At 38.6% G+C, this 18054-nt stretch overlaps 1 protein-coding gene across 2 annotated transcripts; it reads left to right on the top strand.

Moving 5' to 3' along the window:
- Positions 1-4595: 4595 nt before the first annotated feature.
- On the top strand, positions 4596-15378 carry LOC117394442 (CMRF35-like molecule 7). 2 transcript variants are annotated; one of them, XM_033992723.3, is made up of 8 exons: positions 4596-4882; positions 5830-6186; positions 6756-6801; positions 12392-12504; positions 12594-12652; positions 13829-13921; positions 14160-14242; positions 14682-15378. In XM_033992723.3, exons 1-8 carry the CDS (start codon positions 4849-4851, stop codon positions 14695-14697), a joined length of 801 nt encoding a protein of 266 aa, XP_033848614.3. In that variant the 5' UTR covers positions 4596-4848; the 3' UTR covers positions 14698-15378. The 2 variants fall into 2 exon arrangements, with proteins under 2 accessions (XP_033848614.3, XP_058874647.1); XM_059018664.1 differs by lacking the exon at positions 14682-15378 and having other exon boundaries at positions 13783-14276.
- The last annotated feature ends 2676 nt before the right edge of the window (positions 15379-18054 follow it).

Raw genomic sequence — 18054 nt, 5'->3', positions numbered from 1 at the left:
GCACGACAGTGTGACGATACTTCCATTTCAAACGCTCAGGTTAGTGCAGGTGCAGCTGTCTGTCGATAAGAGTCCCTCGTCTGTAGTGTTGTTTGCAACACTGTGTTGATTGTGACAATCTGACGTAGAACTGTTTGTGATGAAAGATCTGCTAATGTTAGAAAGCTAGCTTAATGTTTACAAAAAAATGGTTAAAATCGGGCATCAGGTTTGAGCACGGTTTTGCTTCCTTAGTTTTTTTTGGGGGGGAGGACTGTGCCCCACCAGTTTTTCAAGCCAAGAGTCGCCACTGCTTCCGTTAATGTCTGTTGAGTTATATAAGTTGCCTTGGTTTATCAAAGCACTTAACAGTACAACACTGCTTTCACTCCAGTCTTCTCGATAACTTGTTCTCAGAGACTATTCATTTTAAAACAGTTCACACATGGTGGGGAGTCTCTTGTAGCAAGCACTGCCGATTAAAATTAGTTCTGTGTTTACAACCTCCTCAACTTGACAATGAGTGTTTTTGGAAATCTTAGTGTACAAGGATAACACACACCAAGTAAACAAAAATACACCTTCAACTGCTGTTTTCTATATGCTACCAATACACTTAGTTCTGAATAACGGTTTGCATGAACTTCAGTAACCTTGCAACACGGCGAAACAGTTAGCTCTTGCCTTCTCTCTGTAGACTGGCCGTTTCAGTTTCTCTGTTCCTTGCTTTGGTGCTGAGGTGCTGAACATGCAAAAGAGATTCACCGGCAGCATACCGCATGCAAGCATATCATAACAGTGTTAGTATAATACTGCACTATGGTGTCCCAGAAGTGTAAAACACAATTAGAAAAAATTATATAAAACAAATATTTTAAGAACAAAAATATTTTTTATGTCCTCAATATTTTTGGGGTTTTTAAAAAAATATTATTTATGTTTTAAAAATATTTTTTGTGTTTTAATAATGTTTTGTGTGTTCTCAAAATATTTTTTTGTGTTTTTTTTAAAATATTTTTTGTTTTAAAAATATCTTTTGTGCTTTTAAAAAATATATTTTTGTGTTCTAAAAATATTATTTTAATTGAAACATATGTGTTATGATGCTGGGTACGGACAATTCAGTATTGTTCAAGCTCATTGACCTCTCAATTTTATATACATGTCAAACATCACCTTTGAAAATAATCTGTAGATGTCTGCAGAACACAGAAACCCACTTAACAATTGTGTAATTTAGGGAGTTGATGATCATGTTATGACACATGGTTCTAAAATAGCAAATTATCATTGTCCGAGGTCATTGACCTCTCACGGTCGTCAGAGGTCAAATCCAAGATGGTGCCACTTCTGAAAATAAACCTTAGGGTGCGTACAAAAACTGTAGAAAATTTTATGCTTTTGTCACTATACTATAAAAACCTGTCCAGTGAGTTCTTAAAATCCCACTATTTCAAGACACTCATCAGAATTAAAAGCAATATTTCTCACAATAGAGAGAGAGAGAGAGAGAGAGAGAGAGAATAAGTTTGTGTTTATTATTTACTGGTGGCATACAGTCTTGTTATCTTTCAGGGGTTGGTTTACAACTGGGGAGCAGGCTCAGCTCAGACCTGCTGAGGAGCAGGTGTCAGATAAACAACAGTTTATATATTTCTGCATATCGGTATTCCTCTTTGACTATACTGGCCAATTATTATTTTGAAGCTCAGCTCACCACTACCACCCCTGCGCTGACTCGGGATGATGAAGACGAACACATGCTGTCCTCCGAAGCGTGTGCCGTCAGCCGACCACTTTTTTTCACACTGCGGGCTCACCATGCAGCCACCCAAGAGCTACAGCGTCAGAGGACAACGCAGCTCTCGGGCGGCTTACAGGCAAGCCCGCAGGTACCCGACCAGACTACAGGGGTCGCTGGTGCGCGGTCAGCCAAGGACACCCAAGCCGACCTAAACCCTTCCCCCCCCCGACACTTGGCCAATTGTGCACCGCCCCCTGGGAGCTCCCATCCATGGTCGGCTGTGGAATAGCCTGGATTCGAACCGGCGATGTCCAGGATATCGAAGAGCATCCTGCACTCCACGTGGAGCGCCTTTACCGGATGTGCCACTCGGGAGCCCCCCAGTTCTTGTCTTTTTCTGACTGTCTTTTAAATACATATCTTTTTTGTAAACTTCTGTTTTCTCTTTGGGAAGATCTAAAAACATCTAAAAAATGTTGCCATAAAATAACGTCTCATTAAAAGTGATTTTTTTGTTGCCATGAAAATAACGAGAAACAGATCCCTTAAACCGACTAAATAAAAAGGGTATGAACAGAATAGAACCATCCTCTGGTGAAGTGGACTGAGATCGGTTGTAGTCAGACCACAGCTAAGACTGTAATCAGATGTAAATGTTTACTGCTTCTTGAGCTAATGCAGTGTTGATTTGCAAGCTCTGTGTGAATCGCACATCCAACTGCCACCATTGTAACACCACATGAACACTGAAACACAAAGCCAGGGCTGCAAGCATGCATGAAACATGTGGACAGTTTTAATATAGTTTCCCCTGAACCTGAATGTCAAACTATCTCCTCGCTTATGAAAACCACTTCATAACATTAAAATAACTGTTAGAGACCCATATAGCAGGATTCCAGGAAGACAGGTCTCATGTGTATTTCTGTCTCAAAACAGGAAACAAAGAGAACATGTTTTTTATGCTTCGAACTCAGAATGCAGACTGTATGGGATCTCGAGGGGGTTAATACCTACATAAATGTGTTATTTAAGAAGAATATGCAGCCAGTAAACCAGGATGGAATGTTACGCATTAAACAATATCACTTACATGTACTTGGACTGTACACTGATAAAAGCTGAATTGTGATTGCAAGATGCCAGAGTGGTGTCGAGAGCATTCTTGTTGAACTGTAGCTTCACCATCTGAATGGAAAGTATGAGAAACCACAAATATAACAAAATATGTTAAGATGCAAATACGTTCTGTGAAGGGTGGGTCTTGTAATTTGGGTGAGAGGATTTTGGCTGCTCAAATTGTGCAATATATGTTAATAATGAGACACCCCACAAACAACGTGGGGATAATGTACACCCAAATGTGCTTAATAAGGGTTTAATTCTATCGAGGACTTCTGGTGACATATAAATCACACAAGCTCTAGCTCTCATCAGAAACCTGATAATGAAATTAAATATTGTTTTCTGTTTTTTGTTTCGCTCACTATGAGGGTTATTGTCATTTGCAGTGTCATTTATATGTGTCAGAATAACAGGTAAATAGCAAACAAACTGAGAATCCCTATAGTCACTGGAAGCAGCTCTAGATTACTCTCGCGATGACAAGTCAGTTTTGAAAAGATTGAATAAACTGTTTGAATTTGAGTTTGATGATGAGTTATCAGGTTACAAAACAGCACTGTATCCGTTTTGAATCGGTTAGCAACGAATCGCTATCGGTGCCAAAAAGGTGTTCTTTTAAACAACATTTCTGTTCCTTTAGCCAGAGTATTTCCAATGGGAAAATTCTGTTTCACCACAAGGGTGTTCCCTAAACCGAAATGTTCACTTAGGAGGTGTCCTGTACATGGAGGCTACTGTATTTTATTAGGAACAGCCACTGAAACCCAGTAAACAATTTAAACAATTTGGTAAGCTTCTGGGTTTTTTGAAGTTGTGTTTTGAATAAAGCAATATCTTCATCTAGTTATTCAAATATGTGCCCACAGCAGATTTGACACAGATAAATGTGTTTAGGTTAGTTGTTTACCAGATTTTTGAAAGCACCCATTCACAGCTTGTTCTCTCTTGCTTTGCATGCTCTTTAAGCCTGATATCTGTTATTAGCTGTTGTGTCTTTGCTTCTGCTGATTTTTCAGTGTATCTTATTCTCATGATTCTATATGACATACACATCCACAGTGTTTTAGAACTGCACACCCTAGTCTTGTATTTAATGTATTGTTATGCATTTTCATTGTATTTAATGTATTATTTTACATTGTTTTTCACTGTATGTAATGTTTTATGCATTTTTTTTTACTGTATCTTGTAAAGCGCTTTGTGATGGTGGTCCACTATGAAAGGCGCTGGGGAGCAGATGTCAGATCAGCCTGAGACTGGCTCAGCTCAGACCTGCTGGGGAGTAGGTGTCAAATAAACAACAGTTTATATATTTCTGCATACCGGTATTCCTCTTTGACTATATTGTAATATTTGTGTTAAGTGCAGCTGCTTGTGCAATTGATACACATTGTTCTTGTCTTTTTCTGAAAAAGTCGAAGGGGGGTGAATACTTTTGAGAGCCACTGTAAATGTTTACTGCTTCTTGAGCTAATGCAGTGTTGATTTGCAAGCTCTGTGTGAATCGCACATCCAACTGCCACCATTGTAGCACCACATGAACACTGAAACACAAAGCCAGGGCTAATATAGTTTCCCCTGAACCTGAATGACAAACTCTATCTCCTCGCTTATGAAAACCACTTCTTAACATTAAAATAACTGTTAGAGACCCATATAGCAGGGTTCCAGGAAGACAGGTCTCATGTGTAGTTCTGTCTCAAATACAGGCTAGTCTGGGGTCATACCTCAAAACAGGAAACAAAGGGAACAGGTTTTTGAGCTTTGAACTCAGAAGCAGCTTGCCTTTCATAGTTTGACAACAACATGTATGGTTATTTTTATCAGACTTTCCAGTTATTTAGCAACAATAACAATATATAAAACACAGAACTTGGTTTGTGTGTCTGTGCTCTCTGAAGTGCAGGGGACAGCAGCACACGAGAAACTCTACAGCACAGTCTGTGTAAGCTGCGCACGACAGAAAGGCATTGCTGCAGAGCTGTCATCATTTAACTGACATGGGACATTTTCTTCTTCTAGCTACTCTCTCAGGTAAGCACAGTTAAATGTAATAGTTAACTGTAGGCTATTCTAAAACGCCTACAACAGCAGTTTATTTGATACACATAGCAGGAATGGGCAGGGGGTTGTAGAACGATAAGAAGTAGACAGGCACTGTGACTAAATCTTCTATTAGCCAGAAATGTTCATCTACGTGACTTTATTTTATAATTGAGCGTTTGAAGTTTGGAATATGTGTACATTTACCTAACGAAAGTCTATTATTGTAACATTACCTTTAGGAATAACACAACAAGACATTAGCCAGACTATTTTCAAAGTGTTTTCCCAGGCTTTAAATAACTTTAAATGCAAAAATACTGGTGACTTTCACAAAAATAAAACCAAAAAAGTACTAAAAAAGTGCTGTGATGTACCTCTTGTTAGTCCTTTCCATATGATTATCAACAAATATAAATGGAAACTTGTAAAGGGTTATTCAGAATCTAATTGCATAAACTCTTTCATAGAGTACATGTCGATGTGTACAATAAAAGTGCCTAAGGGTATCTGAGAGTTACAGAAATTCACTTGCACCACTTTAAATAGAGTGCTGTTGGACTGGGTTTAGTACAACTGCTCCATATTTTGACCAGTAGTATTCAAACAACCTACAATCCATACTTTTGTTTCATACATGCTGCAGAGTGACCATGGTGATGCTAGCAAATACTGTTTGGATGTTATCTTTTAGTGGTATATGGTTTCTTAATAAATGCTGTTGATTTAACCCCATGCACACCCGAATGCATGAGTTTAAGCCTGAGTCTGTTTTGAATATATGCATTTTTAAAGCTTTATTGCTTACAGATATCTTTGATAAAACAAAAAGTCATAACTATAAAATGTACTGTGGTCTTCATCATATTTCCTCCACTCTGAATGCCAGTGATATAAGGGAACTGTGCACCTAATAGGAATTGCTTTTCTGTTTGCAGGTTGCTGCAGTCTGGTGGTACATTCAGCAATAAACAAGCCTGTATCCGGCTGTGTAGGAGGATCTCTCAGCATCCAATGCCACTATCATCTATACTACAGGGACTATGTGAAATATTTGTGTAAAGGAAGTAATTGGTTCACCTGTAAACCAGTAAAAAGCACTGCTGATCCCAAAAGAGAAGGAGATAAAGTGTCAGTCATTGATGATCGAACCCAGGGAGTATTCACTGTGACTGTGAGGAAACTGGAGAAGAAGGATGCAGACTGGTACTGGTGTGCTGTAGAAAAAGCATTTGATGATTTAAAAATAGATTTCTACCTCACAGTTTCTAAAAAAACCACTTTGAATCATGAAGGTAAGAAAAATATCAAAAGTACATTATTGCCTTGTTTTCATCAGCCACTGGCACTGAGTTGATCGGCTCTACTGATTTTCTACTTAGTCCGCGGCCATAGATAGTCTGCCACTAATGCCATTAGCAGGGAAGAATGATTCTTCGACATTTACAAGGGAGCCCCACCAATACACCTCCAAATAAATACTGTATATAAATATGTTATTACAGCTCTAAATTAATTATTTTAAAATAAAAAAAGATCTAAGTATATATACTTTTTATCTCTGTAGAAATGCTGCATCATTTTCTAAGATTTTGTTTAAATGAATGAAAAACTAAAATGTTGGGATAAGATCTTCACTATAATATTTTAAGTCCAAAACGTAATATTAGAATCAAGGAGTATTCAATCAAGGTCTGTGAATCTTTCACTTGGTAGGTTTCCACTTTGCAGAAAGACTGCCCAAGGATAGATAACTGATGAAAAAGTTGAATGTATTATACTGAAAAACGAATACAAAATGGAAAAGGATTTACATATTAGTATTTTAGATAGTTAAGTCATATTTTCAATCTTTTTTTCACAGTTACCACATCACCTCTCAATCGTACAACAACACAGAATACGACAAGGTAATTCTTGATATAGCGGTCAGTTCAATTGATCTTTATGGTGGCACATCTGAATACTATAATTATTTGAAGAAGGCAAAGAAAACAACTTAAGAAAGACCACAAGTCTCTGAATTTAATCCAAGTTGTTTTTTCAAGCTCTGTGAATTCAACAGCTACTTTTGTCTTCTGTCAGATAAAAGATGATGCAAATGACACTGGAGAAATGGGTCTGTGAATTTCCCTCTACAGTATTGTAAAAATCATCTTATGACTAGGACAGTATGATTAGGGCTGTATTTTTTTCACAGTAAGAAATGACTAAAAATAGGTATTTTCAAGAGATTTCAAGATTCAACATAATATTTATTAAAGTAGACAAAAATAGCATTGTCACATTCAAAATGTATAATTTTCTCAAAAGATATTATACAAAAAATGTTCCTAAATATTTAAATGCTTACCCGAAAAACAGTAAATGCTGAATTGTAGAATATTTTGTTTTTATGTCAACCTTTTAAAGACATTCTATCACATTCTATCACCATCAGTGAATTATCAAACAAAATAAAAACATAAATAAATGTAGAAAATACATCAATAAGGCAAATGTTTGCTGTATTTATTTTTAAGTGTTAAAAATGTGTATATTTACACTATTTCTTCTGAAATAGGAATTTTCACAGAACTACAGTACATATAACACAACAATGAGTACATTTCACAGAAATCATGCTAACTGTGAAATAAATTCAGCCATAAATATGATTTGTTATAAGTTTATTTGTAAGCAAACTGCATTTGTTTGGGGCAGTATTAGTCCATGAGCCCAGTACCTACATTTTGACTCATCGGTGCCACCCAGAGGGGCAAATTCTAACAATGCATTTTTGAAATCAATCACTTATAATCGCCCCCTCATACTGATGAAAAAGCAATACTACACAAATAATCTCCATTATGTAAGATAACAGAATCATTGTAAATCAGTTTTAATCAACAGTTATGACAAAGTTAATTACAATAACTATTTTTTATATGAAAATAAACACTGTTACCTTTTACTAGATACATCCTGTTTTTTGCTTTGCATTTGTATTCGAACTCTAATTCATCAAGTTCATTGTCACTTGAGAGACCAAAATCACTGTCACTTTCCTCACGGTCTTGATTTTCTTGAAGTCTTGAGTTTGCACATGTCTGAGCACTTCGTTCCATTGCTCATGCATGGGCAGTCCGGTAGCTGACAGGATCTTGCACATTTGCAGGACAGAAGTTCCAGCACTGCTTCAGGTGCTGGAGGACCATCCATCCAGTTGATAGTAAGATCATCTTGGCCATCTCCAGACTCAAGCTTCCACCAAAATCCAATGGGAATGTCAGGCCTGTGTTCCAAGCACCTCTTCCATATGGCTGTTTGATAGTTGGGTCTCTGTGCATCTTAAAACAGACAGTCAGCACATGGGGGTAACTGATGCGACTCAATCTCACCCTTCCTGCTGCAGAATAGCTGGTAGCTACCTTGATGTCTTCAGAATTAGATCCATACGACAGGTAAACTTGTCCAGTTTGGAGAACAGAACTGGAGAAAGATTACATCCCTGACCTAGTACCTGAAAGATATCTTGTACTGATGTGTCTGTTTTCATCATTTTCAAAGCACTCATCTTTCCACACCCAGCAAAGGCACCGACAGAATCGCAGCCTGTGAAAGCATAGAATCCTAGTATTCCCTTGCACACATCTGAACCACAGGCACTGCAGACTTTACTGATGACTGTGAATCTTGTGCAAATGCTAGTTCCACATTTCACAAACAGAGGTGCATTAATTATATCATTGAAGGCAAGGCAGAGCAGAAACACATCTGTGTCTTGCTTCCAGATTTTGCAGCATAAGAAGCATGGAATAGAAGTCTTGTATCTGCTGCTTCTTGGTGTGACTTTAAATCAGGCACCTCTTCACTGGTGTCCTTTATAATTTTGTAGCATCTCTCTTCATGTGTTACAAAAAGTACTTTGTCATCTTGTAATCAGTTCTTGAGTCCCTGGCTTCCTCCATTGATTGATCAAGAAATGAATCAGTGCTGTTTTGTGTCAGTACTTTGCAAAGACTTTCTCTGCTGGAGAACCATTTGGCCACCAATTATGTTCTTGTACTGAACTCCTAAGTCCTGACATCGGTTTAGTCTCTCAGCTTCCTTGATGCTCTGCTGTCGATACACATCAAATACAATGCCAATTGTATTTTGTGAACTTTGGGCACTTTCTCTGAGGGCTGCTAATAGGAATGGTGATGCAACCTGTCCAAAGGTTTTCTGGTCTGTCTTTACTTTATGGACCAATGCCATGCCATCAATAATTGTTGCTGAGGGTTAAGGAATGTCATCAGCAACAGATGCTTGGCATGACCATGATCCATAGCAGAGGCCCAAGAGGATGGCCAAGAACATTCTTAATGTGTAGCTCTTTCTTGGTCTGGGCTATCAGGATCATTTGGCCAAAGAGTTTCCTGTCTGCTTTGAGAATAAGGTCCTTGCCCTTTGCTTTTGTTTTCATTTTCTTCTTTGTCATACTGAGAATGTCTTTGACTTCTGTGTTGTCAGCTTGTCATGAAGTTTGTACTTTGGAGTCACACTCTCCAGTCGTTCTTCTCAGAACGTCTGATACTTACTCTTTCCAACCGCCTTTGCACTGAGAAGATCAGCAGTTATATCTTCAGACACAGCTATTGCAGTTTATAAACTGACCATTTCCTGCTGACCATTAAATGGATTGATCCAGTTTTCAATTGTTTCTACCACTGCAGCGACAGCTGCCTCATCTTTGATAATCCTCCTGGTTTCAGAGCTCAGCATGATGCACATCACACTTTCCAAAGCCTAGCATGTCCCTGAACTTGTGGAGAAATGCACCTCGGTGTTCTGCAGTTAGGTAGAATCTGGTCACAGCTCCTGGTTTCAGACTGTATTTTCTGATCCCTCCTGGTATTTTGGAGTCTTTGTTCACAGTCTCCTCAATTTTTTGATCGACTGAAATCTTCCCAAAAGGGTTTTCTGACCCTAGCTGAACTGAGAATCCTCCCTGTTTGAAGTGGTCATGGACTTCAGAATGTTCAGTGGGGATCTTGGACATATCTGCATAGTACACAGGCAAATATCGTGAGTAGTTCATCTTATCATAGGCAAAGCATCATGGGATCATGGCATGGATAGCAGTCATGTGAAGATCCCAGTCACCCTCTCAAGATGCCTGTATGAGTCCCAAGAGAATTTCCTGTACCATGTCAATGTATACATCCAGAAAGAGGATGAGGGGCCATTGTTTTGTGGTAGCTACTCAAGGTATGCATGGAAAAGGTCACAGTAGACTGGAACACTGGTTGCTCTAAGGTTTCTTCAGATCTTTCTTTGCTTGTTTCTTTATGAAGCTCAGAGACTAGCTCCAGTGTTTGATCTATACGATGTCTTTGATTTGAATGATGTTCTTCAAGCTAAGTTGCAAACCCTATCCATGCAAGCCTCATTAAGGCTTCATACACATACTTGTGTACACAAATTGCTCTGTTTCATTGTTGCCTTTCCATTACTGCTGCAACAGAACCCTCGGCAATGATTCTGGATTCAATGCAGATGTCTCTGAGACCTGCATCCTGAAAGTGTTTTCCCAATATAATGATGGCATTGCATATTGTGTGGAAAGTATCCAATCTCAAACTAATGTCTGAGTACTGTTCTCTGTGTTTCCAAACAACTTTTCCATGGCATTTTTTGCTTGTTTCAGGATCTCAGAGGCAGTTGCCATATGTGTTGCTGGTGCATTTATGGTTGGAAGATAGGCAATGTTGTCCTGGTGGATTTCCAGACCTTTGCGAATTCTTATGTTGAAGCCTGTCCAGGCACAGACTATCTGCTGCTGTGGATCTACTTGATAGCATTAGGATCCACAATACATCCTTCTTGAATGTCTGTTGCCTTACATCATCTTTCACCACATCCACAGTCCTCACATGCCCAGGCCCACTTCTCTGGCCTGTGTTGTAAACTGGCAGCCCAAATTCACACACTGGAATACTTCTTTGCTTGCGTTTTTCAACAACTTATAACTGGGGTGACTTTGGCTGAGGTCCATACACTCTAGGTTGAACCACAATGGCATTCACCCTGTGGCTTGTACCTTCTCCAGTAATGGTTTCCTCCAAGAAGCCAATGCTGTCCCAAGCAAAGGTAGTGAATACATAAGGCTGGATGTTTTTGGGTAACACAACATTTCCATCCACAACTGAAGCCAACTTGTGAAGGCAGAGTGCTGTTTGATTTTCTTCTGCTTGAGAGTAGGATACCCCTGTAAATACTAGCCTAATAGCATGTGAAACAGTCTTTGTCAGTGATTAGTATGGATGATCAGTGCTGTGGGTAACTGATCATCCATACTAATCACTGACAAGGATGGCTGGGCGGTGACTTCAGGCCTGAAATATTCAGGTCAGATGCAGGAAGGTAAACACACTGACACCAAATACTGCAGTTTAAAATAAAGAGACGTGGCGGCACCGTTTTATTCAAATACAAAAATAAATCAAAAAGTTCAAACAGAAAAAAACTGCGCTCACAGAGCAAAATAAAAGGTTCAAACAGAAACAAATCTCGAACACAAAATAATAAATAATACTGGTCAGGCTGGGCTGTAGCCTTCACTGTTCCTGTATCTTTTTTCTTTTAGTTTCGTTTTCACTCGCTGCTCGCTCTCTCTCTCTGCTCTAACACCCACCACCCCGAGTGCAGCGAGCTGCAGGTTTATATACAGGTGACCATCTCCCGATTTAGCAACAAATTAATAACTTAATTAATTCAGGAGATGGCCACCTTCTGCATGAGGTTTTTTTTTAATTATTCCTGGCAGAGGACGAGTACCCACTCTCGCCTCTGCCAGAACACATTTTAAATAAAACAATAACAAACAAAAACGCATGGCTACGCCGTCATAAATAATAAATACATAAACATTGCTTTATGATAAGTAGTCATATTCTTATCCATTATATTTGTACATTTCCTTTCTTATTCTAGAGTGCTTGCAATCGTTCTCAGATATTCTGGGTTCTGTTGCTCCAATGTTGCTTTTTTAAAATCTTTTTTTCTCTAAATCTGCCTTCACTGGCTTTGATCTTGTCTGAAGAATCCTATAGACTTTATAGTCTTTCTCATTCCATTCAAATCATGTGACTGTATATACAGTATCTGAACCCTGTCAGCCCTGTCTGCTCTACATTTATAGAGACAGAGAGTAGAGGGGCTGGCAGAGGTGAAAGTCTGGTCACTCGTGGCACCTAGATGTCTAGATCAAGCTCAAAGCAACTTAAACCAGATGAAGGCAGATTTTGAGAAAAAAAATGATAAGAATTCAATATTGGAGCAACAGAATCCAGAACCACTCCGAATGATTGAACAAACACCATGCAATAACAAGGGAAGTGCAATAAAAGTGACATTTGAAACTATTTTTTTTTTAATTAACACATTATGAACTTACAATAAAGCATGTTTTCAATTGAAATTGGTTTGGAATCACTGGTACCAGCAGGTGTCTCATTTCTTTGTCATCTCAATCAGACCGATGTTTCCCAGCAATCGCCGCTCACATGTTCTACCCCTGGTGACAGGGGGGCTTCTTGTCTTGTTGGGATCTGTATTGATTTCCATAAGGAAGATGAAGGCCAGAGCTGGTAAGTTAAGTGCTCCAATCGCTTGGTATTATAATTGAACACCAAGCACACATATTGTGAATCCATGAAGTTTTGTTGCTGTATTTCAGAAGCGAACTGCAGGATGCTTCAAAATGGAAATATTGACCACACGATGGGTTGTCTTGCTGTAAGAAAATCATATTTATTTGTATTATTATTGTTTCTAGAGCTGTATTTCTGGTGAAGACGTAATCATGTTTCAGTATTTAAGCGAAGCAACAGTATCTGAATCTCCAGGTGATTTAAAAGTTAATTGGCACAAGTCTTGACATTCAAAAAAGCAGAACTATCTCACAGAGGGCTAGATTCTCAAAGCGTTTTACTCGTTACAAGTGTAAGAAAGGAGTCCTACATGAGGTCTTATGAAGGAGGAGACACTAGATGACAAGCGATTGTCTGGATACAGCCTAATACAGCTAGTTAAGCAACAACAATGGCAACTTCTCTTCCCTATCTCTAACCAGACTTTCCACCTTTTATTAGTTATCCAATCACATTAATCCTAGCATCACTCAATAAGTATTTATTCTTATAATTCTAGAATACTGACTAGTAGAGACAAACTATGAGTGATATTAACTCACCAAAATACAAATTAGTATTATGTTAGCAATTTCTTTTTAAGAAGGAAAAAAGAGAAAAAGACAGGTGCTTGTAATTGCATTTAGAATAGATCACATTTTACATTACTGTGTAATTACACTGTAGTAACACAGTAGTTACACAAATGGGTGTATAGTAACAATGCAGCAACATGTTTATTTACAAAATGAAACATACTAGAAGTATCTAGCATGTCTTGTAAGTATAGTGTAATTACACATGTGGTTGCGTATTTAAAATGCAATTACAATGCTATTATATATGCAATTACTATGTGCGTAATTACTGTGTACTGTGTAATTGCATATACAATTACTGTGCAATTACATATACAATTACAGTGTAGTGAAATATGCTTTGACAGTGTAGTTAAAGATACAAAGCAAGGCAAACAAGATACAATCAAATCTGAGATCTACATCTACCCTCAACCCCCCCCCTCCCCCCCCCCACTTCCCGTTATATACTGAAGAGACCACAGCAGTTCCACGTGCTATGTTATGTTTCGTTTATTACAGTTTATCAATGTGGTTGTAATGTGCATGTGTGTGTGTGATCTGTAGCAGAACAGGAAAAAACAGCCTCTCTGTACATCTGTCTGTGGTAGAGGCCCTCGTTCATGGTAACAAGCTGGGTGTGTGTGGTCATTCACAGCACAACAAGAATGCAAGAGTCACGACTCACCTTTCTGGTCCTACAGCCACCCAGAGGAGATCTCCAGGAAGATGTATACATGGACATGTCATTTCAGAAGAAAGAAAATAAGAAGATCATGCCACTGCAACAAGGCAATGTACTGTATTCTAATGTTTTGGTCATGGTCTACTTCCCTGTCTAGATACAGTGCATGGGTTGGATTAAAAAATATATATTATACACTTGTGTAAATGGGCTATCCCTCATAAGGCTGGTTTATTTGTTATGCATGGTTATGTGGAGCGCAAACTGACCTTTGCGAAATGGGGCCCTCTGTTATTATGAGGTCAATTGATGTAAACAGTGACGGATTTACATGCTTTTTTATATCACAGTCTCCCTGCAATCCAGAAGATAATCATGATGTATACACAGCAATGTCATTTGAAAAGAAGGAACCATCCAAAGGAAAGACCAGGTAACCCTTCTCCTTCTTCATGCAAAGCCTTAAAATCTAAAATCAGATATATATCAGAGTGCTGTAGCCGAGACGGCAGCTGACACAATCTGGAATGTTGCATTATTCATTTAATAGTAGAGGAAGTAAAGCCAGTACATTCTGCTACCCTGGGCTCTTATGGCTGGTTTTACCGACGTGGATTATCTCTAATCGTGGACTAACTATTGGTATTTTAGGTAAAGCAGTCCAAGGCTAATGCTAATTGGGATCTGTGAAACTAGCCGTCAATCTCAACCATTTCACAATTCTGCATTTTAAGGATTTTTCTGTTTGTTTGCCGGTTTTTTTGAGAAAAATTACCAAAGATCATCTGGATCATTTGTTTTATAGCAATTTAGATGAATAATGTTAAATACAAAATGTAACAGATTGATTTCTTCTTCTCCTTTTTTAATAGTGTTGTCCATTTGTGATCGACGAATACAGTCCCTAACCTTTTTCCACAAGCCTGGCTGATCTATCAAGTTTAGTGGATGCAATGAATTGTATAAATACCTATAGATTACTGAACCACCCTTTCTTTACATTTCAAATACATTTAGGCTAATGCAGTTGTGGATGCCTAGCATTAGAATTACAATGTGAGGAGGGTTTTCGTTTACACTAGCAGCCAGAATGTAGGACTGCATGGCTACAATTACATCCATAGCAGTATCACTGGTCGCTGTCCAGTTCTGATCATGCCTCCTCGCTCTACTATCACTGGTCACTGTCCAGTGCTGATCATGCCTCCTCGCTCTGCTATCACTGGTCGCTGTCCAGTGCTGATCATGCTGCCTCGCTCTGCTATCACTGGTCACTGTCCAGTGCTGATCATGCCGCCTCGCTCTGCTATCACTGGTCACTGTCCAGTGCTGATCATGCTGCCTCGCTCTGCTATCACTGGTCACTGCCCAGTGCTGATCATGCTGCCTCGCTCTGCTATCACTGGTCACTGTCCAGTGCTGATCATGCTGCCTCGCTCTGCTATCACTGGTCACTGTCCAGAGTGTCGATCATGCTGCCTCGCTCTGCTATCACTGGTCACTGTCTGGAGTGCTGCACAATGTAAACCTATCTCAGTTTTAAAAATGCTGTGTAACAGAAATAAAATGTTTATTAAATTTGGTGTTTTAATCCATTCTCAAATGTCTTGGTTTTATTCATAATGGAAATTGGCATCTTTTATTTTTGTATTTTATTTTTTGCTATTTTTAATAAATCGTCTTGCATATAGTACCTCAACATAGATTACATAAACATCTAAGAAAACAGAATGACAGAATAAACAATTAAAAAATCCTTCACTGCTAGTATATTCAAATCTCCCACATTAGTACACAGTAAACATTTTGAAAGATGAGAAACAATAAAAAAAAATTCGGGCCAAAAGCTACTGTTTATAAAGATTATATGTATAAAGGGGATGGGGCAGTTAGTCCCTAATTATATCTTGTTTAACTTTTATTTCGTAACATGGACCTTTATTCATGTGAACTGTTTTGAAATAGTAAATAGTGAAATAGTCCTAAATCTAAAAGCTGGTTCCATTCTACATTGACCAGGCAGGTTTAGGGTCCTCTGCAAAGGCAGAATAAAATCCCTTTTATGGTATAAAGATAGCAAGAAACTTCTCTGAAAAATGAGATGCTCGTCCTTTGTTTCTTACTCGTTTTAAATAATCTAGTCCTCTCTGATTCAAAAAATGTCCAACAGGATGTGGAATGTGTTATTAGAAATCTGCACGAAGAAATGTCAGAGTTCTATATTCACAGACTAAACATAACCTGGCCAATATCCAGAAGCATGCAGTTACACTGGGTTTGCCATTGGGTGTAATAAATTTGATATTCTGTGTTCTGCACCACTCTCTCTGTCATTTTTAACTCTAACCAATACTTTAACCGCAGCACGGACACCATGACCAGAGGACACACAGTTGTAAATTAAGTGGAGACTTAGGACAGAGGGTAGGAGACTTTTTACACAGATTGCAGTGAAAGTATGGAATGGGATCCTAGCAATGTTGTTGATGCTGAATCGTTAGGGTCCTTTAAGACCCGACTTGAAAACGTTTTGAGATAAATAAAATACTTTGAAACAGATGAGCATTGGTGGGTTGAATGGCCTCCTTGTAAAATGCCAGGAATGCAGAATTTGATTCTTCGACTACTATAGGAATCTAAAATATACTGAGACATTGACAGGCCTGGCCTGAAACCCAGGCACAATGTTTGTCTAATAGACTGAATAGGTCTGTTCAACATATACTATATATACAGGGGGTAGCTCATTTTATGGGTGATTGGTTATGTTAGCCCCTGTACCTTTGTGTGGATTTATTGTAAATAGATTGCAATAAATAAAGATGGTCAAACATCTTGTGTAATTAGAAAAATGCTGTAATATTTAAGCAATAACAATGGAGGCACAGGGCATTTCCTGGGGACTGTGTAATTCTCCAGGAAATGCCATGTGCCATTATAAGCTGTTTGGGAAATTTTAAAAACCTGTGTTTCATTGGCACAGGGAATTGGTAGAGTGGGAAATAAGTAGACATTCTCTATACTGCAGATTTCAGATTTTAAAGGGAGGGTTCGTCGATTTTCTATCAGGGGACTTATTATCAAACAGTGTGTATCAGTTTGTGGGTAATCACTGTTTTTTTTTTAATACTGATTTACATAAAATCATAGAAGACTAGTGCACTAGATTTTGAGATCTGTGCTCTGGCTTTTCTGTTCCGTACCACATCATGGATTGTTATTGCTGTGTTACCTGTTTGACAATGTGGGCAATAATCCTGACACTATCAGTGCACTGGAGAGGACATTTTGAAAAGAGACTTTTGTGTATAAGTGTAAAAAGTTGTCAGGATGTTAACAATGAAAGGAAAAATTACAGGTACATTGTTTAAAGAGTTGTAGCAACATGTGGGCACTTACTCTTTAAGGGACTTTGAGAGGGTAACAGCAATGTACAATGGGGTTCACTGCAACTTAATGACATCAACTGTACAATGTTGAAGTTTCTATTATGCCTTATTCTCTATATCGGCACAGTTGACCGGGTCACCTGCAGTATATATAGTAACATTATACAACGTACATATATATTCTTTGAAGCAGTTACGTACAACTTACACAAGTATATTGCAAAGTTAGGTAGAAGTGTGGAAAGGCAGCAGCATTAATAAGTGTTTGGAGCCTTTGTTTCATTCTGCATTCTGCCTGCAGTGTGTGTATTTGCTATACATTCTAGAAGTCTCAAACCAGGAAAGCACTGCATGTAGATTGGATCACAGCCAGTGAATAAACACAGCTTGTGTACCAGGCTGTGTGGTCCAGTGGTTAAAGAAAAGGGCTTATAACCAGGAGGTCCCCGGTTCAAATCCCACCTCAGCCACGGACTCATTGTGTGACCCTGAGCAAGTCACTTAACCTCCTTGTGCTCCGTCTTTCGGGTGAGACGTAATTGTAAGTGACTCTGCAGCTGATGCATAGTTCACACACCCTAGACTCTGTAAGTCGCCGTGAATAAAGGCGTCTGCTAAATAAACAAATAATCTGTGGAGTGTTTGTTATTTTATTGCTCCTACATAATAGGTCCAGCAGTCCTTGACACATCACTGATGTTCTCCATACCACAATGTAGCTGGTGCTTTATGCACATATCACTGAGTGCACTTTGTACAAGCAAATTTGTATCAGTATCAACATAAAAATGAAGATCACCAATGTTTAAACACTAGAAATAAAAACAACATCCAAATAAAAAGATGTGTCTGTTTA

This window comes from Acipenser ruthenus, chromosome 3 (genome assembly GCF_902713425.1).
Source record: "Acipenser ruthenus chromosome 3, fAciRut3.2 maternal haplotype, whole genome shotgun sequence".
In the NCBI taxonomy this organism is placed as follows: Eukaryota; Metazoa; Chordata; class Actinopteri; order Acipenseriformes; family Acipenseridae; genus Acipenser; species Acipenser ruthenus.
The sequence above is the reverse complement of the archived record's forward strand: the minus strand, read 5'-3'. Positions and strand labels throughout refer to the sequence as shown.

Coding starts and splice junctions, on each gene's coding strand:
- LOC117394442 (XM_033992723.3), top strand. CDS start 4,849: ATGGGACATTTTCTTCTTCTAGCTACTCTCTCAG. Junction 4,883..5,829: donor TCTTCTAGCTACTCTCTCAG/GTAAGCACAGTT, acceptor TTCTGTTTGCAG/GTTGCTGCAGTCTGGTGGTA. Junction 12,653..13,828: donor ACACGATGGGTTGTCTTGCT/GTAAGAAAATCA, acceptor CTGGTCCTACAG/CCACCCAGAGGAGATCTCCA.